This window comes from Schistocerca gregaria, chromosome 8, assembly GCF_023897955.1.
Source record: "Schistocerca gregaria isolate iqSchGreg1 chromosome 8, iqSchGreg1.2, whole genome shotgun sequence".
NCBI lineage: Eukaryota > Metazoa > Arthropoda > Insecta > Orthoptera > Acrididae > Schistocerca > Schistocerca gregaria.
Window position 1 is genome coordinate 421,938,935 of NC_064927.1, and position 27,487 is coordinate 421,966,421.

Genomic DNA, 27,487 nt, shown 5'->3' on the forward strand with positions numbered 1-27,487 from the left:
AAAAGAGAAATGAATAGGATATAGAACCACTCACCCTTAACATTTTTTCAGTTAGAGCACTCAGTGTGTATAACAAACTGATTCACAGCTTTTGAATCAACTTAATGAAACTATTTTTTCCTTGCAAGTTAGCAAGACACATATTCACAATTAGTTTAACAGATCTTCCACAATTTGTGGCCCTCCAACACTTGCACGAAGCACTTGTCTTCAGTCTACTTGCAGAGTCCTCTCATTCTTCTGAATAGATTTCTTCATTACTCAATTACGGTATTTACAAGCCTACGAAGTCAATGCGACTAGAAAAGAAAAATGCACTGTTTTCTTAGATGTCGAGGAAATGAGATCAATCTTTTAATAATACATGTTCCAATTATAAATTAAAACTTCCTCATAAAAGTATGAAAGGTCTTTTTGAGTGGCACTGGCAACAAAATTACACAAACTGAATGCAAAAGAAGCCATTAGCTGAAGTTCAACACATTTTTTTTTTTTGTTTTACTGGCATTAAACTTCAACTATTTAGGCAAACTCATTCTTACATATGAAGAATGTAGAGAGAATATCATAGTACCTCTTATTGTGTATGGCAGTAGGAAAGACACATCACCATTTGTTTTTGCAGATGAAGCTCAATCAGAATGTAATATAGGCTGAACATCTTTATGTCTTTTTAGGTCACTGAATTCCAGTGACTCATTCCTGAACAACCATTCTGCCTCAGAAGCTGACGACAACATGTACACTACTTATGTCAGTTAAGAATTGCTCTGTGGATACATGGTGACCTATCCTTCCAACTGGTTCACATCTAACTTTGCAGTGTGATTTCTATTTTACCAATAACCTAGTAAATGTAAAACTGTATCAAAAGGTAAATTCAATTTAGAAAACTGTAAAATTACAAGGAAATAGAATGGCTGGCCAGTACTATACCTTAAAGGGAGAAAATTCCAAGTACTGCCAATACCCATATCTAAAAGTAGAAAAAAATACCCACTTTTAAATCTATATATCAACAGCACTTACAATTTAGCTTCCTGTAGTTATGTACTGAACAGCCATTCTGTCTTCTTGTAAATGTAAAACTGGTTATTAGAAAAAAATATCCCCAGTTTTTGATGCAGCAAAAATTAGTTACAGCAATACAATGATCCAATGAATAAAAGACATCCTCCAATTGCTAATTTTCTATTTGCAACTAAATGACCAATCTAATCTTCTGTTCAACATTTAAATGAATCATGAATCATCAGATGACATGAGTTAACATTAAAGTAATTCAACTGATGACATGAAATGAGATGTGTAAATGAGTCTTCCAAATGATGAAAAACCAAATGACAAATTTTTTCATTCTCCGGCTTTTAACTGAAGAATGTCACTATGGTTCAGTCATATATGAAAATATGTCAAACATAAAAAAGCACTGCCAATTTCTGAAATTTGTGTGGAGTTTAGTAATAAACACTGCCAGGTAATAAGTTCCTAGTCAATCAATCAAAAACAGACATCTGAAAGTTCTTTGTAAAGATGCAAGCAATAGGATCACCTAAATGCACTGCCAAATGTTATAACACAGTCAAAAGTCCACTCTGAAGACACTTTCGTTTACTCGAATTTTCTGTATATTAAGGATGAGAACTACATCAAGACAATCCAAGAATAATGTATATGGTCATGACAAACAATCAGTGAAGGATGGAGCATTTTAAGCGTTGGTAGTGCGTATATAGAAACTACATGGAAATATTTTAAGTTTGTAGATGAACAACAGAAATTGTGTCCGAAGAAACTAATGGGGGTGGAAGGAACATAAAATGTAGAACAACAATCACAAAGACTACGTCCAAGTGAAAAATTACAAGTCAGAAGAAGAGCAATGGGGGCAACTCATACCTTTCTCTTCTCATACGAAGGAACATCTAAAATACAGAGTGTTACAAAAAGGTACGGCCAAACTTTCAGGAAACATTCCTCACACACAAAGAAAGAAAATATGTTATGTGGACATGTGTCCAGAAACGCTTACTTTCCATGTTAGAGCTCATTTTATTACTTCTCTTCAAATCACATTAATCATGGAATGGAAACACACAGCAACAGAACGTACCAGCGTGACTTCAAACACTGTTACAGGAAATTTTCAATATGTCCTCCGTTAGTGAGGATACATGCATCCACCCTCCGCCGCATGGAATCCCTGATGCGCTGATGCAGCCCGGGAGAATGGCGTATTGTATCACAGCCGTCCACAATACGAGCACTAAGAGTCTCTACATTTGGTACCGGGGTTGCGTAGACAAGAGCTTTCAAATGCCCCCATAAATGAAAGTCAAGAGGGTTGAGGTCAGGAGAGTGTGGAGGACATGGAATTGGTCCGCCTCTAGTAATCCATCGGTCACCGAATCTGTTGTTGAGAAGCGTACGAACACTTTGACTGAAATGTGCAGGAGCTCCATTGTGCATGAACCACATGTTGTGTCGTACTTGTAAAGGCACATGTTCTAGCAGCACAGGTAGAGTATCCCGTATGAAATCATGATAACTTGCTCCAGTGAGTGTAGGTGGAAAAACATGGGGCCCAATCAAGGCATCAACAACAATGTCTGTCCAAACATTCACAGAAAATCTGTGTTGATGACGTGATTGCACCGAAGTCAACATTACCTTCCTTCAATTGGGCCAACTGGAGGTGAATCGAGGAAGTACAGCACATACTGACGAAACCAAAATGAGCTCCAACATGGAAATTAAGCATTTCTGGACACACGTCCACATAACATCTTTTCTTTATTGGTGTGTGAGGAATGTTTCCTGAAAGTTTGGCCGTACCTTTCTGTAACACCCTGTATAACACTAAAATTTTTGTCACTCTGTGTTTCTGTTTGTTGTTGATTGGAAAGTAAAAATTCTCCAGACCTGATCACAGTTTTAATACTCCTATGAGAGTAAATCACTATTCATCTAATAGAAGAGGCATTCTGGTTGTGTGTGTGTGTGTGTTTGTGTGTGTGTAAACTGGGTAGGGCAGGATGCGATGGGGGAAGTAATCTATCAATTTATTTTGATTGAAGATTCATTTTGAAGGATTCTCCTCCTTAGAGTAATTTTATTTTTAGTTACATAACTGAAAATAATATTTTCAATTTGCTGCTCAAAATACAATTACTAATTCAAGAAATTATAAACCAATTGCCATGTGCCCAAAAATTGTTAATTTTTAGTATTTATTCAATGTAGCTAACAAACCCACTCCCTACAGCATAGTCTAGACACAAAATACAGCACTGCTTCACATATTATTATGAATTTCACAAAAATGTAAAAGATGAATATTGTGGATAACCTGTTACAATATACCCATAAATTGTCCTTACACAACATATGTTTTACAACTAATGATTTATTTTCTTTATGTTGTATTTGTCAATGAATACAAAGAGGAAGAATGAATTACTAATTATTCACAAAGATGCATAGTCCATGACATAAATGGCCAATGCTTAACTCTATCACGTTCGCATATTAATTGAACCCAAATGCTTTTCGTAATACATTCATTCCAAGAAGTGACTGTTGGACTGATCCTGTTATTGAGCTTTTATGATTTTAATATGCTATGGTGGAAAGCCAAAAGATACAAATTGCTAAGTATTTTACGTATTGTTACTGTGTTTTCATTCAAAAACATTGATGCCAAGGGGCTCTTCTTTTTGAAACATCAAAGTTTGTTATGTTTCATTCCAGCAAGCTCCTCTACAAGTAAACTATTTGTAGATTTATAAACGAAACAAAGAAGTTTATAACAAAATATCAGTTGTCAGTACAGATCAAAATGTACTGATACCTCATCAATCAGTTTTCAATACCAAATAAGAGTCAATTAAGGTGTTGGTATCAATTTTTCTGAACAGGGAAATAGAACTATCTTGCAAAATCATTATAGAATAGATCTGAGCACTTCACATCCTTCTGATCAGACATTTACTGCCCACAGGCTGATTCACAGACAGATCGATGATAAAAAACCCGGAACATGCAACAATGCTTATATGAAAACAGAGAAATTGTTCCCAAAACTGCTGTCCCACAAATAATCCCACTCTTTAAAAGCAAACAAGCTAACAGGACCATACAACAGTGTGCACAAACAAAAGTAAGATGTGCTCCGATTCAATAACCAGATACGGTGCCAGGTGGCGATGATGGCATGACGCTATGATAAGAGGGTGCATTTCCTTTGATATCAAAAGAGAAGTTGGAATTTTGTATTTATTTTAGCTGATGACAGTGTAAAATAATGAAAATCACTTGTTACATCTGACAATGGATACTCAAAACCAATGCTGACAGTCCCATGCTGTTCCAATATACCCATGTTCACCATCTACAAAATCGGAAAGCAGAAGTGCTTGTGAAGCACAAACAATATTATGCACATTAGTACCACAAGTAATAATGTGAATGTGAATACTGACGCAAGGTCGCATAATTTGTCACTGTGAGGCACAGGGTAAAGCTGAATAACTGCTTTCTTCACTAATACATGCCACTCACCTTCACAGGTATCACAGGTGCTGTTGGTTGAGGTGGAGGACTGTTATCTGGATCATCCAATGGCTCATTTTTTACTAAAACTACAGAATCTAGCATTGGCTCCAAACGTGGCTTCTTCTCCATTGGTTGTTCTTCATCATCATCCTCTCCTTCTCCATCCATTTCACCATCCATATCCCCTTTCACATCTTGGAGCATATGATTGTCTTTCGAGTCTAACATAGAGCTATTATCACTGCTGACTGACATGCGACGAATGTCTGATGACTTCGCCCGAGCCCGGAAGTGACGTGGCTGTAAAGAAGCATGACGCTGTAGATACTTCATACATGAAAGAAAAGCTGCACTAAGTATGTAAAATATTTAGATTCTGAATGAGAATAATTAACTGAGCTCCTCTGAAAAATCCTTCCATAATAAATGCTGGATGCAGCAACCATTAAACAATCACAGTGTAAAGTGTAACACGGAAATTTGAATTAACAAAAGAATGTATTAGCCATGGATGTCTTCAAAATAAGGGAAGTAGAAGTAACTGCAAAATGGAACATCATCATCTTCGGCCAACTTTAGGGAATGGGTGGGAGCAGATAAACAGAGAAAGTATTCAAATATCTCTTGGAAAAGACATCAACACCCCTGTTCAAAGAGATCAGCAAAGAAATAATACTTAAGAATCAGTGATAATGGAAATTTCTTTCGAAAAAAGACATTTATCTTCAAAGAGCTCCAAGGGTAACAACAAGGAAACAAGAGCAATATGGGCAAAAGAAAAAAACTAACAAAAACAGGATGTATACATGGACTAGCAAAAAATTTGCTGAATGTTTCTCGGATTACACAGTTAAAAATACACTTTTTCCTGGGTGAAAATACACTTTTTCCCTAGTGAAAATAGACATTCTCCATGTTAAGTGACAATAAACTTCCCCTCGGAACTATGAAACTTATCAATCCTTTGAATGGTAAGTTTTTATACACCAGCCTAGAAATTCTTGCACTTTAGGAAACGAAACCCAGCAAAAAAATGCAAAAAAATGTAAAAAAATATGCATTTTGAAAAGATTTTTGACGTGCAGCATTATTTTTGGTCGTATTTTTGTATTGCGAAAGTATAAATATGAGTTCGACCAAAAACGGGACATTAAGTTTCCGAAGCAACAGTTGTGCTGCCATGCTTACTGAAACCAGTCTGTTGCGAAGTATTGCTTAGTCTTCGCCCTAAACCCTTAGATACATTTTGCTATTAGTGGATGCTTGTGCACATACTGTGGTTTGTCATTGTAAATGACATTTTCAATGTAACTAAAAATTTACTTTGGTGCTTTTCTCTTGTTTATGTTTTATTGCTGCAGTATTATTCTGCAAAAGCGGGCTGAAGAAAAATTCTTAGAGTTATCAGTTCTTACTAGTTAAAATTACAAAAAAAAAAAAATTACTCAAAACTAACACAATCAAAAATTCCCAGAATTCTAAAAGGTTCCCGGTTTTTTTCCCAGATGAAAAAATTCCCGGGTTTTTCCCAGTTGTCCCGGGGCGTATACACCCTGCAAAAAATTGGCCATGTGCGAGTAGAACTAGCGCACAGAGTGTTCCATACAAGCTTAATTATGTATATGGATAGTTCACCCATTCTGTGAATGAAAATCTCTACCATTTTTACCTGTTATCAACATTGATACTCGCAGGATGTCAATCCCAGGGGTTCCAAGAATATTTTAATTTCAATAATACAAAATCATCCAGGAGCCACATGGCCAATATTATAATAATCTGCAGTCCTGCACTCATGTTGACTGGGTCGCAATGGCAAATGTCAAAGACCAGAAAGGAATGACTTTATTGCTCTTATGATGTGTTTTGGAATTTATCCATCATCAGATATCCAGGAACGATAATAAAACGTAGATATGGTGTTCCACATACAACACCATATCTACATACATAACAATAGCTCCTGGATACCTGATCATGGATAAAATCTGAAATACATCATATGAACAAAGAGGTCGTTCCTTGCCTTGATGTCTGACTTCTACCAATGTGATCCAGCCAACATGAGTGCACGACTACTGACTGTCGTAATTTCACGTTTGAGGTTGGATAACAAATGAAAAAGAAATATTTTTTGTGTGATATAATTACATATTAAAAGTTGTCGTTTTTTTTCTCTTCTTTAATTGTACTGTGAAGCCTTGCTTCTAGCCAAATTTCATGATTCTAACCCAATGGGAAGTACCCTCTAGGTTTTGATGAGCAAGTTTGTGAGTATCAGTATTCATAGATAGCTGTAGCCTTTGGCTGATCTGACTTAGCTTATATTTATTACACCACCAAGGGCATATATATTTAAGTATGTGACATTAAGTTCAACTTCATATGTGTGTACCTGTTCCAGGGAGAAAGTGCTCTTAACAGACGGACAAAAATACAAGAGTCAGATAAGAAACTATAATTTTTTTTATTTTTTAGCATGATGTAACTACAAATATACAGTTTTCAAATTTTTTTCCTTTGGTTTTACTGTGAGACCTTTCTTGTTGAAAAATTTTATGATTCTAGGCCGGCAGAACATACTCTGTTTAAGTTTTGATGAGTGAGTTTGTGACTATCAAAAATGTGTTCTGACTGTATTGGCTTAGAAGCTTCTCTTTATGTCGCCAAGGGACAATAGGCCTTAGTATTTGAGATACATTTCAACTTGATACATCTACATGTTCCCGAGGAAAAAGGTTTCAACAGTTAGAAAGAAAACATGGTGATCCTGTATGGCTTCCATTTTTACCGAGTGAGGCATCAAACACCAACAATAAAGAGGAAGAAGAATTAAAACTTAATGTTCCGCTGACGATGGAGATGGCACATAAGAGCAGACTGTGGACGGGTAAGAAGGAAGACTGGCTGTGTAGCTTCCAAAATAACCATCTTGGCACTTGCTTTTAGCAATTTAGTGCAACAATGGGAAACCCAAATCTTGGAAGACCAAACAAGGAGCTTAACAACTGTCCTTCCAAACATAAGTCCTGTACCTCACTACTGTGTCAGGGAGAATTGCAAACAAGGAAGGAAGATGATTCAGAATAGTCAACATTAAATGAGAAACAAGTGTCAAAATTGAGCTAAGCAGATAAAGATATAGTATAAGTTATCAGGAATGCTTGTGAGGCATAAGGTAACTGATTCTTGCAAGAGGTATCAAAGTGTCAAGTTTTCATAACTAGAAGAGCCATCATTCAACACAAATTGACAAATGCAGGTGAGACACAGCAGATCTTGATAAGACAATTGTAAGTTTGATTACAAGATATCTCATCAGTGTTTACGCTACATCTAAACTTACAAATTTTTCATTACCTCAACCTACTTTTTAGACCAAGGGAAACAAATAAAGATCCTGAAATCAGATCTATATTTCAGGCATATTTCTTAGCATTAACATGCTATAACACTTTGTTAAGAAATGAAAAATATTCATTTGCTGTGGAACTTCGATTTTACGATTTTCGTGGTTCTACGCCATAAATTCGTAGCCACTGTGAAAAACCTTTAAGACCAATGCTAAAAATTCTCCGATTTTACATTTCTTCCTAGTAAGGTTTACCTCAATTCTACATTCTTACTCAAAGTCTTGCTTGACATCGACCCATTTTCTTCCTTCTGACATTTGATGTGACCTAATGATTATAAGTGGCACAAAAGACACGATTCGCACTGCAGTTGGTGGTGGAGGTAGGGAATATTTTAGGCTGTTGAGGAGAGGGTAGATGAGAGAGGAAATGCTGACATAATCCACGATCAGCATTATCAACACAAATTGCAATGTTTAGCTTCACCTCGCAATTATGATACAACTATTGCTAGGTTGCTGCAGCAATGGAAAAACAGGACAATCAATGAGAAGTGTTCCGGACTAAGTCAATAAGTGACGAAGGGGTGCAACAGCCACCTTTTCCAGTGCCACTTGTAACTCAGTCTTGTCCTTCTGCATGTGTTTCTGACACTATATTCAGCAACAATATTGGTCTTCAACCTCTTAAATTCAAACACTGAATCTCTGAGAACATGCTCTGTCAGAATGAAGAAAAATTGGCCATTTCTGGCTGGTCAGCTCTTACTGGCTGGTGAATTATATCACCTAACAGGATTCTGCAGTATTGCCAATGTGTGCCATTTGCAGTTCAAACTCGGCATTTGCACGTTTCGTGAAAGCACATATTCACATACAAGTTTTCCTTCACACGTGGCACTTATTTATACCTATGAATATGAAATGAAGTTAGCCTGACGCGATATCAGTGTTTCTCTGTCCCAGCAATCTATTACATTTATAGCACTCTGTCAGCCATCACAACACATTAAACACCACTGAGGACTGCAACAAAGACAAACAAGCCTTCGCACAACTGCTCACTGAACTTATCTTGTTAATTGTGGTGGCACACAGGGCAAATGGAGCAGCCTACGTTGGCAATTTTTGGCGAGTTTTTGCTTAGTGTTACACATCTTTGATTTTTTAAGAACTGATGAAACTCATTATCACAAATTATTATATAAACATTGGATTGTTCATTTAATTTCCTTCACTTATAAGGTCTGGGCCGTATGAAAAAGTAGGGGTTTCACTGTGAGTGGGAAAATTTCACTTGTTACCCAAATGCATTGGTTATGGCATTCTTCAAAATTAAATATGGAGAAGTAACTGCTTACTGGAGGATGACAATCCTTGGGAATTTTTACACCGTGACTCGGAACAGATTAACCAAACAAATATTCAGATATTCCTCGGAATAGAGTGCATCAAATGTTAATTTATTGCATCTGCATGTTTTGAGTTGTTGTTAAGTGACTGGACATAAAAAGTGAACGAAAGAACTGACAACAACATATTTTAACATGGCAAAATGCCAAAAGAAAATTTTTAAAGGTACGAATGCTATTTGTAACAGAATAAGAAAAACTGGAAAGATTTTAAAAAGTCATAAGTAGTACAGACTACTCCAATGCATCATTTTGTGAAGAGAGCACCGTTCATTCAAGTTAGGTTCTTCTATCACATACAGCAACTGCCACAAGGCGGCACTGGTCCAAGTCCAAAGTCCAGACAGCAAACGTCTATGTGTGGTTTATGATAAGGTCTTTAAGACAGTAACTGATAGTAGCTATCCCACAGCTAAACTATGACTATAAAAATATGTAATTAGTAAGGCTTTAATATCAGCTACATGCTCTGCCATTTCTGATACTCATACATTTCTGTTAAAGCACCTGAGACTATCTCCAGGATACAATGAAATCTAAGCTTTTTCGTTCATTATTCTGATCTATAGATTAAGTCAAGAATGAGAATCTTCAGGGATGTGGAACAAATCTAGGTATAATTAACAAGACACAAAGACATCAGAAAGGTAATTTGTATACAGTATTAACAATGAACTAACCCTATTCTCCCTAATGTTATTCACATTTATGCCATCTAAAATTAACTGAGTAAATTAATAAGAAAGCCTTTCCTTCGAAAAAAAGGTGTTCCCTGTTCAGTTTTACCCATTATATAGCAGCCGTTTTTACCTGCTATTAGTAGTTTAAAATTTTCCTAACTGCAATGGTATTTTTCAGAGAAGTTTTTTCTCTCTATAAATACTGAGTTCTATTTATAATACATTATCAATTGCCGTAGAGCTCTAACAAAAATTGTTAAATGCCATGTAGCTAACAGCAATTTTCTATCTGGATTTAGATATTCTGATAATTGTAGAAAGGGTAGTTGATGAGGTATGTTCTTAATTTTCTTTTCAGTTGATAAGGATTCCTAGTTCCTTGCTTTATGGTAAACAGGAGCTTGCTGAACATCTTATCACCAAAGTATATGATTCCACTGTGAACACTGGAAAGGAAAGCAAGATCATGAAAATTATTTTTTTGGCTTACACTGTGACTACTGTATTTACTTGAATCTAAGCCGCACTTTTTTTTTATTTTTGAAATCCAAACAACCGCCTGCGGCTTAGAATCGAGTGCAAAGTAAGCGTAAGTTCTGAAAAATGTTAGTATGTGCCGCCACAACTAACTTCTGCCGTCGAATATATGTAGCGCTACACAGGCATGCTTTGCAGGCACAAAGATAAATACTGGCGCCAAAACCTCTGTGCCAGTAAATAAATTTTTAAAAAAGTGGAAGACGAGCTTTTTTTCTCCGCCCCGAGTTTTGACCACTGCATTTTCATACATTATCCAACGAAGTAAATACAAATTCCGTATTGTTCATCTTCGAATGTAACAGCATTTCAATGTAATACGAAAATCCGACTCGCAAGACTGTTCGAGATGTTTGTCAATATGGCCAGCTCTACATTCTGAATTTTTTCCTACCTGTGAGAAGAGATGGTTGCTAATAGGAACTTTTTATGAATTGTTATCACATGCAGTATTCTCTTCACCATAAGAATAATATAAACATAAACATTTTGCCATGTATTGTTTCGTGTTTGCTGTTATCTCATTTAAATCCTGTCTGCCTAATAAACTACGAAACTAGATGAGAAAACAGCAAATGCGGAAGAATGTACATATCATGTCATCTTTATATTTGTATTATTCTTAAGCCTAAAAGTGATATAGTCAGACATAAAGCACAATTGACTAGATTTTTAAATCTAAGATGACTAATTTCTGTGCAGAATGTTATGTACTAAAGAGGCGTGTGCAAAGATTTTCAAACGGAGAAAAATTTTCGCTAAACTCTCGTTCAGAACATTTTCTCTCTGACATAAAGCTGATCCCAATGTGAATCTTGTTTTACTAGGCACTGTCTTATTGCAGTTTGTTTCCCCCTTGTGTTCCTAAAAATTTTCAGCTGAGTTATCAAGTCAGATATGAGAGATATACTGTTAAATGTGAAATTTGAACCACAGTGTAATTTGGCATTTTCACATTAACAAATCATTGCCAGAAGTGAAAGAAGTCGTGAGTGGCAGAAGAAATCCTAGGACCTGCAAGGTATTGTACCCCACATCTGTGGGTTTGCAGTCTAGCACTTACAAAACCAAACTCTAACATACTTAGTTACACAAATCTTTAAATACAGGAGGTACATCTACAAGATTACTCTGCACTTCAAAATAAAGTGTCTGGCAGAGGGTTAAATGAAACACATTCAAGCTGTCTCTCAACTGTTCCACTCTCCATCGGCACGCAGGAAAAACGAGCACTTAAATTTTTCTGTGTGAGCCCTGATTTCTCTTATTTTATCATGATGACTACTTCTCCCTATGTAGGTGGGTGCCAACAGAATATTTTCGCAACCAGAGGAGATAACTGGTGGCTGAAATTTCATGAGAAGATCCTGTCACAGGGAGTTGTAATTTGCTTTCTGTAGTTAACGTGAATGGTACTCAGAGGATCATCAAAAACAGAACACTGATTCTTTCTGGGGTTCCATTTTCTGAATCACAAATCATAATACTCTCTCTCTCTCTCTCTCTCTCTCTCTCTCTCTCTCTCTCTCTCTCTCTCTCTCTCTCTCACACCCACACACACACACTCTATGCCTATAAACAACAATTTATACTTCGCCAAAGGATCTCACCTTGTATCTGTACTACACCACTGTCCTCTGAAATTTTCTTATTAAAATGATTTGAAACAATTACTATTAAGGCAGCACCTAAACCATTTGTGTCTGACAAGCGGTGCACACACTTCCCACTACAGGGCGTATATGCAGACAAGGAAAAACAATTCTTGGAGTTTTCCCAGATTTCCCAGTTAAAAATACACTGTGCCCTGGGGGAAAGTATTTTTTCTGTGTGAATGGTTTAAATTAATATTCATACAAGTAAAGCTACAAGAAAAGCTAAGCTTTCAAATATGAAGAGCATACAGAAAAAATTAGTAAATTACTCAGGAAAGGAAATCTGAAGTTTTAAGATTACAAGAAACTACCTAAAACAGTCCAATAGAGTGTGTGCAATATAACTGTGATGCACAATTTGACAATTACAGGGGAAACACAAAAGAAAAAAAATAACGAAATTATATGAATAAAGACAATACGTGCAAAGAACATACATCTTTGACACAAAAAGAATGCAATGTGTCCATCACTTTTTGGTATGCTTTCGTCCCTTCTATGTGTTGTTTAGCTTTGGAAGTTTCTTTTTGTTGGTCTTGAAGCTTGGTTCGTTATGTGGTATACTGGAACAGAGATTTGTGTGTGTCTTGACTGCAAATCTGTTTGAGCTTCTGAAGGTCTGCATATTTTTCGTAAGATATTGGTGGGGGTTCTAAAAGTACACTCCCTAGTCTTGATTTAACTTATAAAAGGATCACATTACAAAACACACTTTATGTCCATGAGGCCATAAGAATTCATCAGGTTCCTGCAATTGAAACTCAGGCTAGATGTGAACTTTAATAAGACTACAACAACGTTCCAAATCTACTGGTGTCCAGGTTCCATTGTAAGTAGTTCCATAGTTGAACAACATATCTTCCTTCACAACCACAGCTTCTCATATGTTCTTTGTGAAAAGATTTTAAAAACGTTGTTGAACCTTATTTTCTTGCTAAACACGAATAACTTTGTCAAAGCCTTGGACTCACTCTTGAGGTTTCACAAGCCTAAATCCAGTCTTTTGGTAACTCTGCAATAGTTTTCTGTTTTATCAAACCTAAGTTTTTACTATATTCCATGCAAAAAGTCTCCTCTTATTGAATATACTATTTTGGTACTATCTAATCTTTTCTGTCCTGAGCGTGAATCACAGTACGTTACAAGAACACTTACTTTTGGTCCATGGATTTCACTCACCTAACTGAGCAAAAAACTAAAACTCATTTTACCATTTACTCCCTACATCTTCCGCATAAGTATAAAATACTGCGTCACTCTCAGACATTTGATGAATGTTGAAACTGTAAAACCATAATTGATGCTTGTAACAAACATCATTAGTGCGATACTTGACAAGGGTAGGTTTAGTCCATGCACACAGCTTCATTTTCATCTATCTTATGACTTGCACTGCCTTTCACTTTCTCGAATACAATGTAACAGCTTATGAACCTGGTCTGGTCATTCATGCAAAGCACTTAAATTGATTTTTAATTTCTAACTTTTCTTTTTCAGAGATATTTTATTAAAGCTTTGCATTCATTCAAACCTTTTACTGCTGCTTCTCCTTTGCCACATATTAAGCAGGTATCAGTACACTGGTCCCCACTGATAAACATTTTCCAATATGTCCCATATGCAATAGGAAGTGCATGGTATTTTTCTTTGTATAACTCATGACTTTTTTTTTTGTTCATAGTCTTCTTGAAGGTATACTCTTTCTGTCTCTCTCCCTTGTCATAGTGGGTCTCTCTTCCCTTAAATGCCTCTATGTGGCTTATAACAGCTGCCTCCTTTCTTTGGATAGTTCCCAAGGTCTGTTAGCAAGCATGCCTCTCCCGTCTTTAGGAGATATTCCAGTATCATTCAGGCATGAATATATAGCCTGCAGTCTGTGCTTTGTTATTTCATGCCAAGCAATGAAGGCTTTTCAATAAACAGGAATTTCACTCATCATATCACTTAGTCTTACAATGCGTAATAATAGGCGATCTCTGGCATTGGAATTGTGATGCCTAGACCTTCTACAAAGGACATTCAAAAAGTTTTGCACAGTAGTCTATTTTTTTATTTTTTACAGGAGGAGAATTACATTTTTTGTGAACGTACTTGGAACACTTAGCTATAAGTTGGTATATAGAAGTATTTTCTTTTATTTACAGGTTAGCCATAATGGACCATGAAGTAGTTGTAAGGTTGCGACAATGGTCGGTGATGAAGTTCCTCTTCAAGACTGGCGATGACTCTGCCACATCAATTCACAGGAAGTTGCTCCCCGTTTATGAGGAGGACACAGTGGATCGCAGCAGTATCCAGTGGTGGTTGCAGAGGTTCAAAGAAGGTGATTTCTCTCCACTGGACAATCCACAATGCGGTAGACCACCGACGGCAGTGAGCGAGTGTGAATAAGGATCAAATCATAGAAAATGACAGATGTGTGACAACACATCAGCTTGCTGAAATGACTCGTTTGTCACTGAGTAGTGTGGTTTCACTGGTACAGTCACTACGGTACAGAAAAATCTGTGCACGTTGGGTGCCTAGATTACTGACACGAGAAACAAAAATGATGAGAAAGAATGTGTGCGAGGGTCTCACGAAGACCTTTACTGAAAAGTGGAAACAGTGTTTTGACTGAGTCATTACCCAGGATGAAACACAGTTGCTTTTGTCTGAACCTGAGAGCAAAACACAATCCATGGAGTGGCGTCACAAGTGTTCCCTCGGAAGAAGAAACTAAGACTTTTACCAACAGCAGGCCAAAAGGTGATTGCCTCCTCCTTCTGGGATCAGTGTGGTGTTATTTTCATGGACTATTTTGGAACCTGGTTCCACAATTAACCGGGACTATTACTGTTTATCATTGGACAAGCTGTGACGTGCCATCAAGACCCACAGACCACAGCTTCAGGATCAGCTCATCAGATTACACCATGACAATGCCAAACCCCATGGATCCATAGTCTCCGTTCTTCAGTGTCGGACACACTCTGCTGTCAGTAGTCACTTGTGTCTGCGCTACGTTTTGTTATTGTAAATGGTACATTTGCTTTGGAACTGAAGTTTTTAATTTGGGGTCATTAGATCATTATGTTTTATTGCTGCAGTATTAATCGATAGTAAGGAAAGGGAAAGTAGTACATGAATATGAACTGGGGGCAAGGAATGAAAGAAGCAGCCACCTGGTAGAATTTTGCACAGAGCATAACTTAATCACAGCTAAAATTTGGTTTAAGAATCATGGAAGGTGGTTGTATACGTGGTAGAGGCCTGGAGACACTGCATGATTTCAGACAGATTATATAATGGTAAGGCAGAAATTCAGGAACCAGGTTTTAAATTGTAAGACCTTTCCAGGGGCAGATGTGGACTCTGACCATAATTTATTGGTTATGTACTGTAGATTAAAATTGAAGAGACTACACTACCCTCCCGACCTGGTACAGAAGCAGATAACCAGAGCCACTTCCTCATCCCCTCAAACCCAGAACCTCTCACAGAAGAACTCCAAAAGTGCCCCACTTGTGACAGAATACTTCCCGGGACTGGATCAGACCTTGAATGTGGCTCTCCAGCAGGGATACGACTTCCTAAAATCTTGCCCCGAAATGAGATCCATCCTTCATGAAATCCTCCCCACTCCACCAAGAGTGTCTTTCCGCCGTCCACCTAACCTTCGTAACCTCTTGGTTCATCCCTATGAAATCCCCAAACCACCTTCCCTACCCTCTGGCTCCTACCCTTGCAACCGCCGCTGGTGTAAAACCTGTCCTATGCACCCTCCCACCACCACCTACTCCAGTCCTGTAACCCGGAAGGTGTACACGATCAATGGCAGAGCCACGTGTGAAAGCACTCACGTGATTTACCAACTGACCTGCCTACACTGTGATGCTCTCTATGTGGGAATGACCAGCAACAAACTGTCCATTCGCATGAATGGACACAGGCAGACAGTGTTTGTTGGTAATGAGGATCACCCTGTAGCTAAACATGCCTTGGTGCACGGCCAGCACATCTTGGCACAGTGTTACAACGTCTAGGTTATCTGGATACTTCCCACTAACACCAACGTATCCGAATTCCGGAGATGTGAACTTGCCCTTCAATATATCCTCTCTTCCCGTTATCCACCAGGCCTCAATCTCCGCCGCCACTCATACCTCACCTGTCATTCAACATCATCTTTGCCTCTGCACTTCTGCCTCGATTGACATCTCTGTCCAAACTCGTTGCCTTGAAATATGTCTGCTTGTGTCTATGTGTGTGTGTGTGTGTGTGTGTGTGTGTGTGTGTGTGTGTGTGTGTGCGCGAGTGTGTACCTATCCTTTTTTCTCCCTAAAGTAAGTCTTTCCACTCCCGGGATTGGAATGACTCCTTACCCTATCCCTTAAAACCCACATCCTTTCCTCTTCCCCTCTCCTTCCCTCTTTCCTGACGAAGCAACCGCCGGTTGCCAAAGGTCGAAATTTTGTGTGTGTGTGTGTGTGTGTGTGTGGTTTTTTTTGTGCCTATTGTGCCTATCTACCGGCGCTTTCACGCTTGGTAAGTCTTGGAATCTTTGTTTTTAATATCAGATCGAAGTTCTTTTCAACTGTTTTGAGAAATAAATCGACGAGTGCAGCGTGCAGCTTACCAACGTTTACAAGGAGTTGCAGAACACTGTAATTGGTTGAGCTGACTAACAAGTATCTTCTAAGACATCATAGAAAACCCCTGCATGGCAGATTTACGTATCATTTATGCAATAATGTGAAGACCTACACATAACTTGTACATAATTACTGCAAATAAAAAACTTTACCATACCAAACTCAATTCATTTTGCAGTTTGTCAAATACCGAAATACAAAACTTGTCCTTACACCGATGTACACTGCAGAATAATAATTTAATTTCTAAGAAAACTAGCACTATAGCAAAATCAATGAATACATGAATCTTTCCATACTTACCCTATATTCAACATTCTTCCCTTCCTTACAGCATTTCGGACATTCCCAGCTGTTTGGAAGATCTTCATTAACAATACCTTCTGTATCTGGTATCTGTGAACACATAAGAATTGCAATAAAACTAAGTAAGAATGTAATTTCTCTGCAATTTAAGTAAAAAAATACAGTTGAACTCTTCTATAAAAACATCAGTTACAGCAACAAATCAGCTATAATGTCATGATTTCTGTGCTACAACTATATTCCTCGTAAGGAACATTCTTCTCAATGTTGCTTAATATGACAAGTGTAAATGAGTGGACCTTGTATATAACACCATTTTCGGCCTGAGTTAGCAACAAGATTTTCCAAGAACCAGTGTACTGTAAAATGAAGTCTGTTGCTGTAATATTGAAACCTTCTCTGCTTTTCCATCAGTAGCCTGAGGTGAACTATAGAATCTTCACCTTGTTGTTACCCTTGTGCATTCATAGTACAGCAGTGGTGACAGACTTCATCAACAGTACATGTGTTGTCAGTTTCCATAACAATTTGTTACTATATGCACACATTTTAGAACACCATGGCCAGTTCAAGAGCAGTTTTAACGGTGGAAGAAAAAGTGAAACTCAATCATGACATTGAGAATAGAGCTAAAAAGGTTGATGTTTTTCATCAATTTTGCCTTTTACATTCCACAGTCCAAATGATTTGGAGGAACAAGGATAGAATTTTACTATGTGTGAACAAAAGGGATGTAAAATTAAGCAGTTACAAAAAGCTAATGGGGTGACATGGATGAAGTGCTGCTTAAGTGGTTTAAGCAACAGTGAAGCATGAATTCACTCATTAGTGGACCTATCCTTATGGTGAAAGCAGAATTTGCCAAGAAATTAAAAGATGAATTTTTGTACAGCAATGGCTGGATTGACAGATTCAGGCACGTCACTGCATTATTTGTAGCAAAGTGAGCAGTGAAGCCAACAGCATGAATATTGAAACAATCTAATAATGGCTGATTACCATGTGGCTTACATAATTTGTGAAGGATATGCTGACTGTGACATCTTTAATGCAGAGGTGACTCACTTTTTCTTTAAATTGACACCTGACAAACTTCTGAAATTCAAGGGCAAAAAATGTCTCTATGGCAAGTTGTCTAACAAATGAATAACAGTTCTGGTTTGCGCTATCACCGATAAAACTAGGAAGAAAAACTTGCTTGTGATAGGTAAATCAAAAATCCTAGGTGCTTTAAGTGTGTAAAAAAAAAAAGCTGCCAGTGCACTACGATGCTAGTAGAAAATCTTGGATGACCCCTGAAATCTGAGTTGAAATAAGGCGTTGGAATCGGAAACTTAGAAGTCAGTAAAGGAAAATATTTGTTCTTGTTGTCAACTGTCCAGCACATCCTGCTTGTTTTTCTTCCTGCAAATACAGCAAGCTTATTGCAGCTACAATGCACTGAGAATTAGTCTATTACACTCACGGGTGCGAACAAATGTATTACCAAAGCTTGGAGTCATGTCGCAGCCCAAACCATCAAGAACTGTTTCCGTCATGCGGTAATTACAAGTGAAGGAATAAATGTCACTGAAACTGAAGACACATTTGATGACACATGATCTGCCACGATCAGAAATCAACTACGATATTCTCAATCTCTGTGACTATGAAATGTATGCAACAATAGATGATGACTTTGTAACAACTGAAGCAAAAACTGAAGAAATTGCAAATGAAGTAAAGAATCGTGGCCATAGTGAGGGAGATGAAGAAGAAGAAAGAAATAAAGTGCCTGTCCCTACTGTGAGTGATGGTTTAGGAGCCATTACAATTGTGAACCTGTTCTATGAAGCTATGGGAGGGAGCAATGAAATTGCAAATGCAGTAATGAACATAGAACATAATTTAAGAAATGTGTACTGGGCAAATAGATAGCACAGTAAAATGACTTGACTACTTCACACCTAAGTAAAGATGTTTGGTGAGTACTCAGCATACTGCTGTATATAGTGTATGTATTCATGTCAGCTTCAGAATGAATACTGTATAAAATAAAACAATGCTAAATAAATTTGTTCTCTTACATTTGCCACCACAAGACTGAAAAGCTGAATCTCAATTGCACTTGTTTACAACAAAATAACTTTCAAGGCTCTTTGAATGTTGTTATAGCAAGGTTCCATGGTACATCAATCCGTTAACTTGAATAGTATCAGTAACAACAATTATCTACAAGATTGTCTTACAGAAGCTTCACTAAATGAATTCAAGAGACTTCCTACACAGTTAAAAGGCTATTTATGACTGAAAAAGTTGTGGGATTAGGCAATCAGATTCTGAATGTCTGCTTGTGTCTGTGTATGTATGTATGGACGTGTGTGTGTGTGTGTGTGTGTGTGTGTGTGTGTGTGTGTGTGTGTGCGTGTGCGTGCGTGCGTGCGTGCGTGCGCGAGTATATACCTATCCTTTTTTCCCCCTAAGGTAAGTCTTTCCGCTCCCAGGATTGGAATGACTCCTTACCCTCGCCCTTAAAACCCACATCCTTTCATCTTTCCTTTTCCTTCCTTCTTTCCTGATGAAGCAGCCGCCAGTTGCGAAAGCTCAAATTCTGTGTGTGTGTTTTATTCATTATGCCTATCTACCGGCACTTTCCCGCTTGGTAAGTCTTGGAATCTTTGTTTTTAATATATTTTTCCCATGTGGAAGTTTCTTTCTATTTTATTTACATCATCATTAATTTTTCCTATATTTAGTAGATAGTGTTTCTCAAAAAAATGAAAGCTGACTTTTCTTCATAATCTTATGAAAAACATTAAGAAAACCTGTTTCTTGCCATTAACAGTGTTCTGCATGCATTTCACCATGAAACAGAAAGCAGTGTCATCCACTTTCACAGAATATGAGAACAGTGCGACAATCAGAGCACAAGTAGCATTTACAGAGACTGTGACTGTGCATGATTATTTAGGTAAGAATTAGGTAACTCAAGTATGATTAAGAAAAACATTGATGGCTGTTAATACATCAGAATGTCTTAAAAGGTTCTTTTACAGTGATATAGTAATAAGATATCTAAGTGTCCTGTTGTCAGAAAACACCACATAATGTTTGTAAACACTATGGAAAGGCCAACACCATGTCAGCATCATTTAAAGTCAATTACTCCATGAACTCTTTTTCATTAAGTGAAAATCACGGGAAAATTATAAATATGTTAACACAAAATCTGGTGTGAATTAACATTGTGAAGATAGACAATTTGATGGGAGCAATAAAAATGTCATAAATGGTGGAGAAAGTTAATTGCAGGAACTTAAAGAGTGGGGTTATACTGTAATTGGGAATAAAAAAGAGAGCATAAGCCGTCAATGTACACAATGTTGCTATGCAATAAAGACCTTCAAACATAAAACTAAAAATATATAAAAAAATGTTTCTCTCAAACAAGTAAGCATCATATCAGGCTATGACTCCAAGACTTATCTTTTTAAAAATGAAAACACAAATATTACAATACCATCAACTAAAAAACTTGTGGCTCACACTGTAAAACGGTTTACTTAAGTAATTATCTACACAAGTGGACTCAGCAAACATTATTTCGTAGAGAGAGAGAGAGAGAGAGAGAGAGAGAGAGAGAGAGAGAGAGAGAGAGAGAGAAGAATGTGTGTGTGAGCATGTACCCGTGCACACAGTTTCAGAATACAGGTGATGTTACAAATAATAACAGCAGTATAATTAGTCAAATACATAGAATCCAATGTTAAAACAGCCCATCGAAAAGGTAAGGTTTAAATGTGATATATATGAAGTGATAAAACTTTAAGAAAGGATTGCTTTCAAAGTAATATTGTAAGAAATACAAATGTGTTACATACTGTCTTTGCTATACAGTCGGGGTGAATGATCTCGTAGCAGATGCAGCATTCCATGAGTGAACTGGGTGCTTCACGATTTGTCTTCGGAATAGGAAGAACAGGTGCTTGGCCCCATCCATCCAGTGCACACATGACACATGCAGCCGTAACGGGCAACATAGGCTGTTGAAGAAAACAGTACTCACGAAACAGGTATACACATTATGCTCTATGTGATTTCTATTTAGTGTTAGCTATGCATAATCTTCTCCCACATGAATGACATACTGAATGAGAGGAAACTGTTTATTCTGATGTCTATAGTCAATGTGCACAACACATAGGTGAAAGAAACTATCACAGCACTGTATCTTTATTAATTAGGAAGATAAAATATACTATATGTAAATTAAAGGCTGCCCACTGCTGTCAGCTGCAACAGGCCATTAAGCAGAATTAGTAGTGACAAGTGAAAGTGTGTGCCGGACCACGATTCGAACTCGGGATCTCCTGCTTACTAGACAGGTGTGGTAACCACTGCACCATCCGCGACACAGCATTATCGCTGCTGCACGAACTATCTCGGCACGCCTCAAGGCCAATCCACACTCCCACTGAGTGCTATCTATCCACAGTCCCTGTCCACTATAATCCTGTTCACTACTCTTAAGATTCCTGCAGGAGGTCAGATGTATCTGTGCATTCGTACGTGAAGAAATATGATCCATTGCCCAGCTAGGCTTATCAATTCCATGAATGCACGGTGTCCATTCTTTTGGACAGAAACTGCACATTCATATAAAAATATACTGTTGTCAAAATTTAATTCAGTCTATGGATTAGAGGAAAAGAATGACAGAAGACTATAGTTTTCAACGTTACGTTTACAAGATCATAAGAGCCAGAGCACAAGCTTACATTGGACAATGGGTAAGCAAACTGGCTGTGCCCTTTCCAAAGGACGCAATCTGAAATTCGCCTTACTTAAACAACACAAAACATAAATCCAAATGGTGGGATGGAGATTTGAACATCACTCCCCCTGAATATGAGACTAGTTCTTAATGATTACATCACCACCTCACTCGGAACAACTGGAAGAGAATTACACAGTTTACTAAACTTCAAAAATATTCTACTGTTTTTAGTGGACAAACAAATTAGTGCCAGTAATCTAGCCTCATTGCCAGTAAATATTTGTTACCTGCTAAATACATGTATCTTGAAATATCTTATGATAGGACTGACTTAAATTATTATACACTACGTGATCAAAAACACCCGGACACCCCCCAAAACATACATTTTTCATATTGGATGCATTGTGCTGCCACCTACTTCCAGGTACTCCACATCAATTACCTCAGCAGTCAATAGACATAATCAGATAGCAGTTATGGGGCACTTCTTGGAACTCACGGACTTCGAACATGGTCAGGTGATTGGGTGTCACTTATGTGATATGTCTGTATGCAAGATTTCCACACTCCTAAACATCCCTAGGTCCACTGTTTCCAATGTGACAATGAAATGGATACATGAAGAGACATGTACAGCACAAAAGCGTACAGGCCGACCTCACCTGTTGACTGACAGACCGACAGTTGAAAAGTCTTAATGTGTAATAGGCAGACATCTATTCAAGCCATCACACAGTGATTCCAAACTGCATCAGGAACAACTGCAAGTATTACGACAGTTAGGCAGGAGGTGCGAAAATTTGGATTTCATGGTCGATTGACTGCTCATAAGCTGCACATCATGCCGGTAGATGCCAAACAATGCATCGTTTGGTGTAAGGAGCATAAAACATTGGACGATTGAAAAGTGGTAAAACGTTGTGTGGAGTGACGTTCACGGTACACAATATGGCAATCCGATGGCAGGGTGTGGGTATGGCGAATGCCCGGTGAACGTCATCTGCCAGCACGTGTAGTCCCAACAGCAAAATTTGGAGGTGGTATTGATATGGTGTGGTCATGGTTTTCATGAAGGAGGCTTCCACCCCTTGTTGTCTTGCATCGAATTATCAAAGCACAGGCCTATGTTGATGTTTTAAACTAGTTCTTGCTTCCCACTGTGGAAGAGCAATTCGGGGATGGCGATTGCATCCCTCTAATGGACTGGCCTGGACAGAGTCCTGACTTGAATCCTACGAAACACCTCTGGGATGTTTAGCAAATGCCGACTTCTTGCCAGGCATCACCAACTGACATTGATACCTCTCCTCAATGCAGCACTTTGTGAAGAATGGGCTGCCATTCCGCAAGAAACCTTCCAGCACCCGACTGAACGTATGCCTGCGAGAGTGGAAGCTGTGATCAGGGTTAAGGGTGGACCAACACCATACTGAATTCCAGCATTAGTGATGCAGGGTGCAACGAACTTTCAAGTAATTTTCAGCCAAGTGTCCAGATACTTTTGATCACATAGTGTATCTTCATCAAAGAGTTGGGTGCACTGAATACTTGGAATGCCTGCTTCACAGCGTATCAAGAATGGAATCTTTCTTTTGCCATGCACTGAATGAAACACTGATATTGTGAGAAAATAACCAATTCTAACTAGCTGCTCCGCAGGTTCAGTTAGGGCTATTTTAGTTTCTTAGTGCTATTTCATGAGTGTATCTTTCTGCTAACATGGAATGGAACTGATGTAGAAGGTAAAATACACTGACCAGCATGAAAAACGCAACACTTCAATTTCTAACAAAACTTGAAATTTATTTTACATTTGTGACACTAATGCACTATACGATGATGGAACATTGCGTACAGTCCCATCTTGAGTGTCAAACAATTAAAAGAGAACAATTATAAAAAAAAAATTAGCAAATTAAGCCAGAGATGCACACTTTACAGAAATTTGGAATAAGCTCATAAAGATAATGCATGTCTGTTTTGGTGTTATACACTTCACACATTACTTCACATATCTTGGAGGATACCTCTGAGACCTCTGTTAGCTCCTAAGCATGTATTGCCACACGTTGCACCAATGACGGCATTCAACCTATCAGGCATGCTCCTGATTAATGTGGTAGTGTCCTATTGATTAATAATATCCCTTTCTTCCAGCAGGGTGTTCCGCAGGTCCTGTAGGGTCTCTCGACGGGCTCTTCTCCCCAGTCAGTCCCAAACATGCTCAATAGGATTTAAATAAGGGCTTCGAGCAGGCCAGCCCACAGCATGAATCCCTATTTTATCTGAGAACTCTTGCACAACTCTCGCAACATGTGCTTGTGTATTACTGTAAAATCATCACCGAGAAATGGAGTGAAAGGCCCAACACGCTCCAGAAGGATTTCCTCCACATACAATGTACATTAAGGCTCCCATGATCCACAAAGACCAAATCCATTGTTGCAGCTGTATTGATTCCTGCCCACACAATCACAGAACCAACACGGAAAGGTGTGCTGGATGAGAATGTGCAAGGGAAATACCTTTCCCCTGGCCTTCTCCAGACCCTCTGTCTTCCGTCAGGTGATCGGAGGCCAAATTGTGACTCATCGTTGAACAACACTTGATCCCAATGTTGTACTGTCCAGCCAAGACGTTCCCTTGTGAAACATAGTCAAGCTGTGCAACACTCTGGTGAGTTCCGGAGCTGTAGCAGGTCTCCTGGACTGACGATAGCTTCTTCCAGTTTTTTTTCGAACGGTTATCTCACTAACGTCGACCCCTGGATCTGGTGGAGTTGATTTCATGCTTCAATAGTAGTGGTATGATGGGTGCAAAGAACTTTAAGTTGTTAGAAGTGGTCATCTATCTCCAATGATCTTATTGGGCCTGTTTCTGGTCTCCTAGCCAAGCCTCCAGTTTCCTGGCTCTGGAAATCGTGAAGGTCTAATGGTCAACATTCTGCAACGTAATGCACGCTGCAACCATCTTCCACCAAAGCAACAGCTTTCACGGCTTGTTCCGGACTTAACAGCGTGTTTACTCCAGAAAGCTTATTATGACAATCAGAGAAAGATCCTACAAACACGTGTGATTGTAAGGGGAACACTTCAGTGCTACAAAAGTGGGAAAACATTCAGTTATGTGTTTCCCAGGTTGTGGGGGAAACAATTGAGGCTAGTGCAATAAATAATCAAAACTTCTTTTGTTTGTCCACAAAGCAACGTCAATAACATGTCCTGTATCAAAAAATTGTTGTTGTGCTTCACTTTGATTAAATAGATAATTACACAATGATTACATATCATGTATTGGATGTTGCGGTTTTTGTGTCTGTCAGTGTAGTTGCCAATTAAGACAGATGTTTTCTCTCCTTTAACTGATGGACACATTAAAACACACTTTTCTCTCTTTTGCACTTTCCAATGGACTTACGAAATTCGTGTAGTAATTTATGGCTTCTCGGACAGTCTGGAGCACATGGTGGCTCACTACTGACTACTAATGTTGAACTGTTTAGGTGCATAACACAGTGCAGAGAGGCTGGACATAAAGCGAGTTGTGAATGCAAGCATTGGTGGTTGTTGACACTGGTGTCATCATCCTTGTTGTCCCACTGCTGAGAACTTGAGCAATTCCACTGAACCACAAGACAGATATTGTTGAACTGTAAGCTTTCTACCTACTGATGAAAGTAATCAGTTTGCTTAACAATTTCTACCACTTCTCTATACAACCTGTAGCAGAACCAATTGTGGGTGGCACAACTTGCATTTTCCCAAATAAAATCTTGTCTTACTGGTTGCAAAGTGCATTACACTACAGTTGATTAACCAGTTTCTCCTCAACAACAATTGCCGTTGTGCTCCTCTAGACACTATTCCACATTTCACATTGTGATATACTTGTACACCCATCCACAACTACATCGTATCTAGCTGAGTAGACAATCATGAATCTTCTTTGTGGGTCTTATATATTACACTAATGTTCTGTTTCTCAAAGAAGGTGCCCTCCGTGGACAGGGATAAAGTGTTGGGTTCTCTACCAGATCCCAGAAGACCACAGCATAATAGCCCAGGGAATTTTAGCAATTTTAACTTTTCCATGGTGAAACTCTGTATCTTAAAATAACACAACTGCTCACTCAGTGTGGGAATGTGGCTAAATGGCTGCGAGCAATTCTACGCCTAATACAGTTATTTCAAAATTTACAGCATTTAGAGCAAAAGTACTAGCAGTACAAATTGTTCAAAAAGAGTGACTATTGCTAAAAGTTAACTGTACAATGACTGTAAATACTACTTGGAGGGCGAAACCACGGTAGTATCATTATACATCACTTACACATTTTTTTTATCCATAAACATTGTTTCATTAAGTACAAAAGGCAGAAAATATATAATCATGTTAATGCAAAAACAGGTGCATATTAACATTGTTAACATAGGAAATCTGAAGGATACAATTAAAATATGTTGTAAATGGTGAAAAAAGTTAATTCGAGGAATGTAAAACTGGAATTATAATGTATTACTGCTAAACAACTTAAAAGTAACCCTTATCTTTGAAACAACAATGTTCAGGAATGTGTAGATCCCAAATTTAGAGAGGATTTAAGGACGATTAGTGCAGCTCTTAAAATGCGATGCCGACACAGGATGCAAAAAGGTGGCTGGAGATATTTTGCCCTTACCAACAGTACAGTGAACTTCAAACAACGTCTTTGCATTTTATTATCTCAATAGTTCCTGACGTGGGAGTGCCAGTAACATGTAAATAGTAAATAAAATCATTAAAAACATACTTAAAGAGTTTATAGTGCAAACACATGACTGTATCACCTGTAGACATTGCCTCATGATGCAGGTCTGCTTGGCTCTGCCAGGTCCACCAAATTTAACCATATCCAAACAAAATGTACATTCTCCGCAATCAGACCGCTGGCACGCCTCACAACGTTTACACCTTGTTCGCCTTCGTCGGGGTCCACTATTCTGTCCAGCAGCTCCTTTTCCACCCCACGATGCACGACCCAGCTTGTGTTTTGGACCTGGGCCGCCCAAAGATGCACGGTTACCAGAGTTCCGTGCCAGTGGTATTCTCCCAGGTATTCGATCCTGTTAACAAAATTCTTGTGTTACTCCAACAATGAAATTACAGAGTAATGAATAATATCTTGCACTTTTCAAATGGGATGTAGTTACTTCAGGCTAAGTAGTTGTGTGTGGCCAAGGTGTACTTTTTTAGGTAACTTTCTTTTAAGATAGCTCCTACAAATACTTTATGCTTGTGGCAAAAAGTCATCTGTTTATGTTCCAGAAACTTATCTTTACCCAGAACTAACTAAGTGTTTCTTCCAGCAACACAACTATCACCTAACTACTCAGTCCATGTGCCTGACTAAACCAATTGATTGCCAGCTATTTATAAACTTTCGATGGTGTAAATAAAGGATTATTGAAGATTATAAATGCAAATGAATACTTTCAGAATACTGAGATACAAATGCTGACAACTATCTTCAGGAGAAACATCAGTGCTGTCGCTAGACTAATGTTTTGTTAACTAGTGGTTCCTTCCTCTGGGAGGAGCGAGAGGTAAAGGGTAAATTGG

At 38.2% G+C, this 27,487-nt stretch overlaps 1 protein-coding gene across 3 annotated transcripts in view; it reads right to left on the reverse strand.

The window, feature by feature from the left end:
• LOC126284485 (jmjC domain-containing histone demethylation protein 1) overlaps positions 1–27,487 on the reverse strand; it is a 118,734-nt gene that overhangs the window by 55,374 nt on the left and 35,873 nt on the right. For 2 of the 3 annotated variants that reach the window (XM_049983442.1, XM_049983443.1), the window contains exons 9-12: positions 26,716–26,991; positions 20,991–21,152; positions 17,128–17,220; positions 4,561–4,854 (exon numbers count right to left, since the gene is read on the reverse strand). In XM_049983442.1, coding sequence (XP_049839399.1) covers positions 4,561–4,854; positions 17,128–17,220; positions 20,991–21,152; positions 26,716–26,991 — 825 coding nt within the window. The remainder of the gene's footprint in view (positions 1–4,560; positions 4,855–17,127; positions 17,221–20,990; positions 21,153–26,715; positions 26,992–27,487) is intronic. The other variant, XM_049983445.1, reaches the window with a different exon arrangement.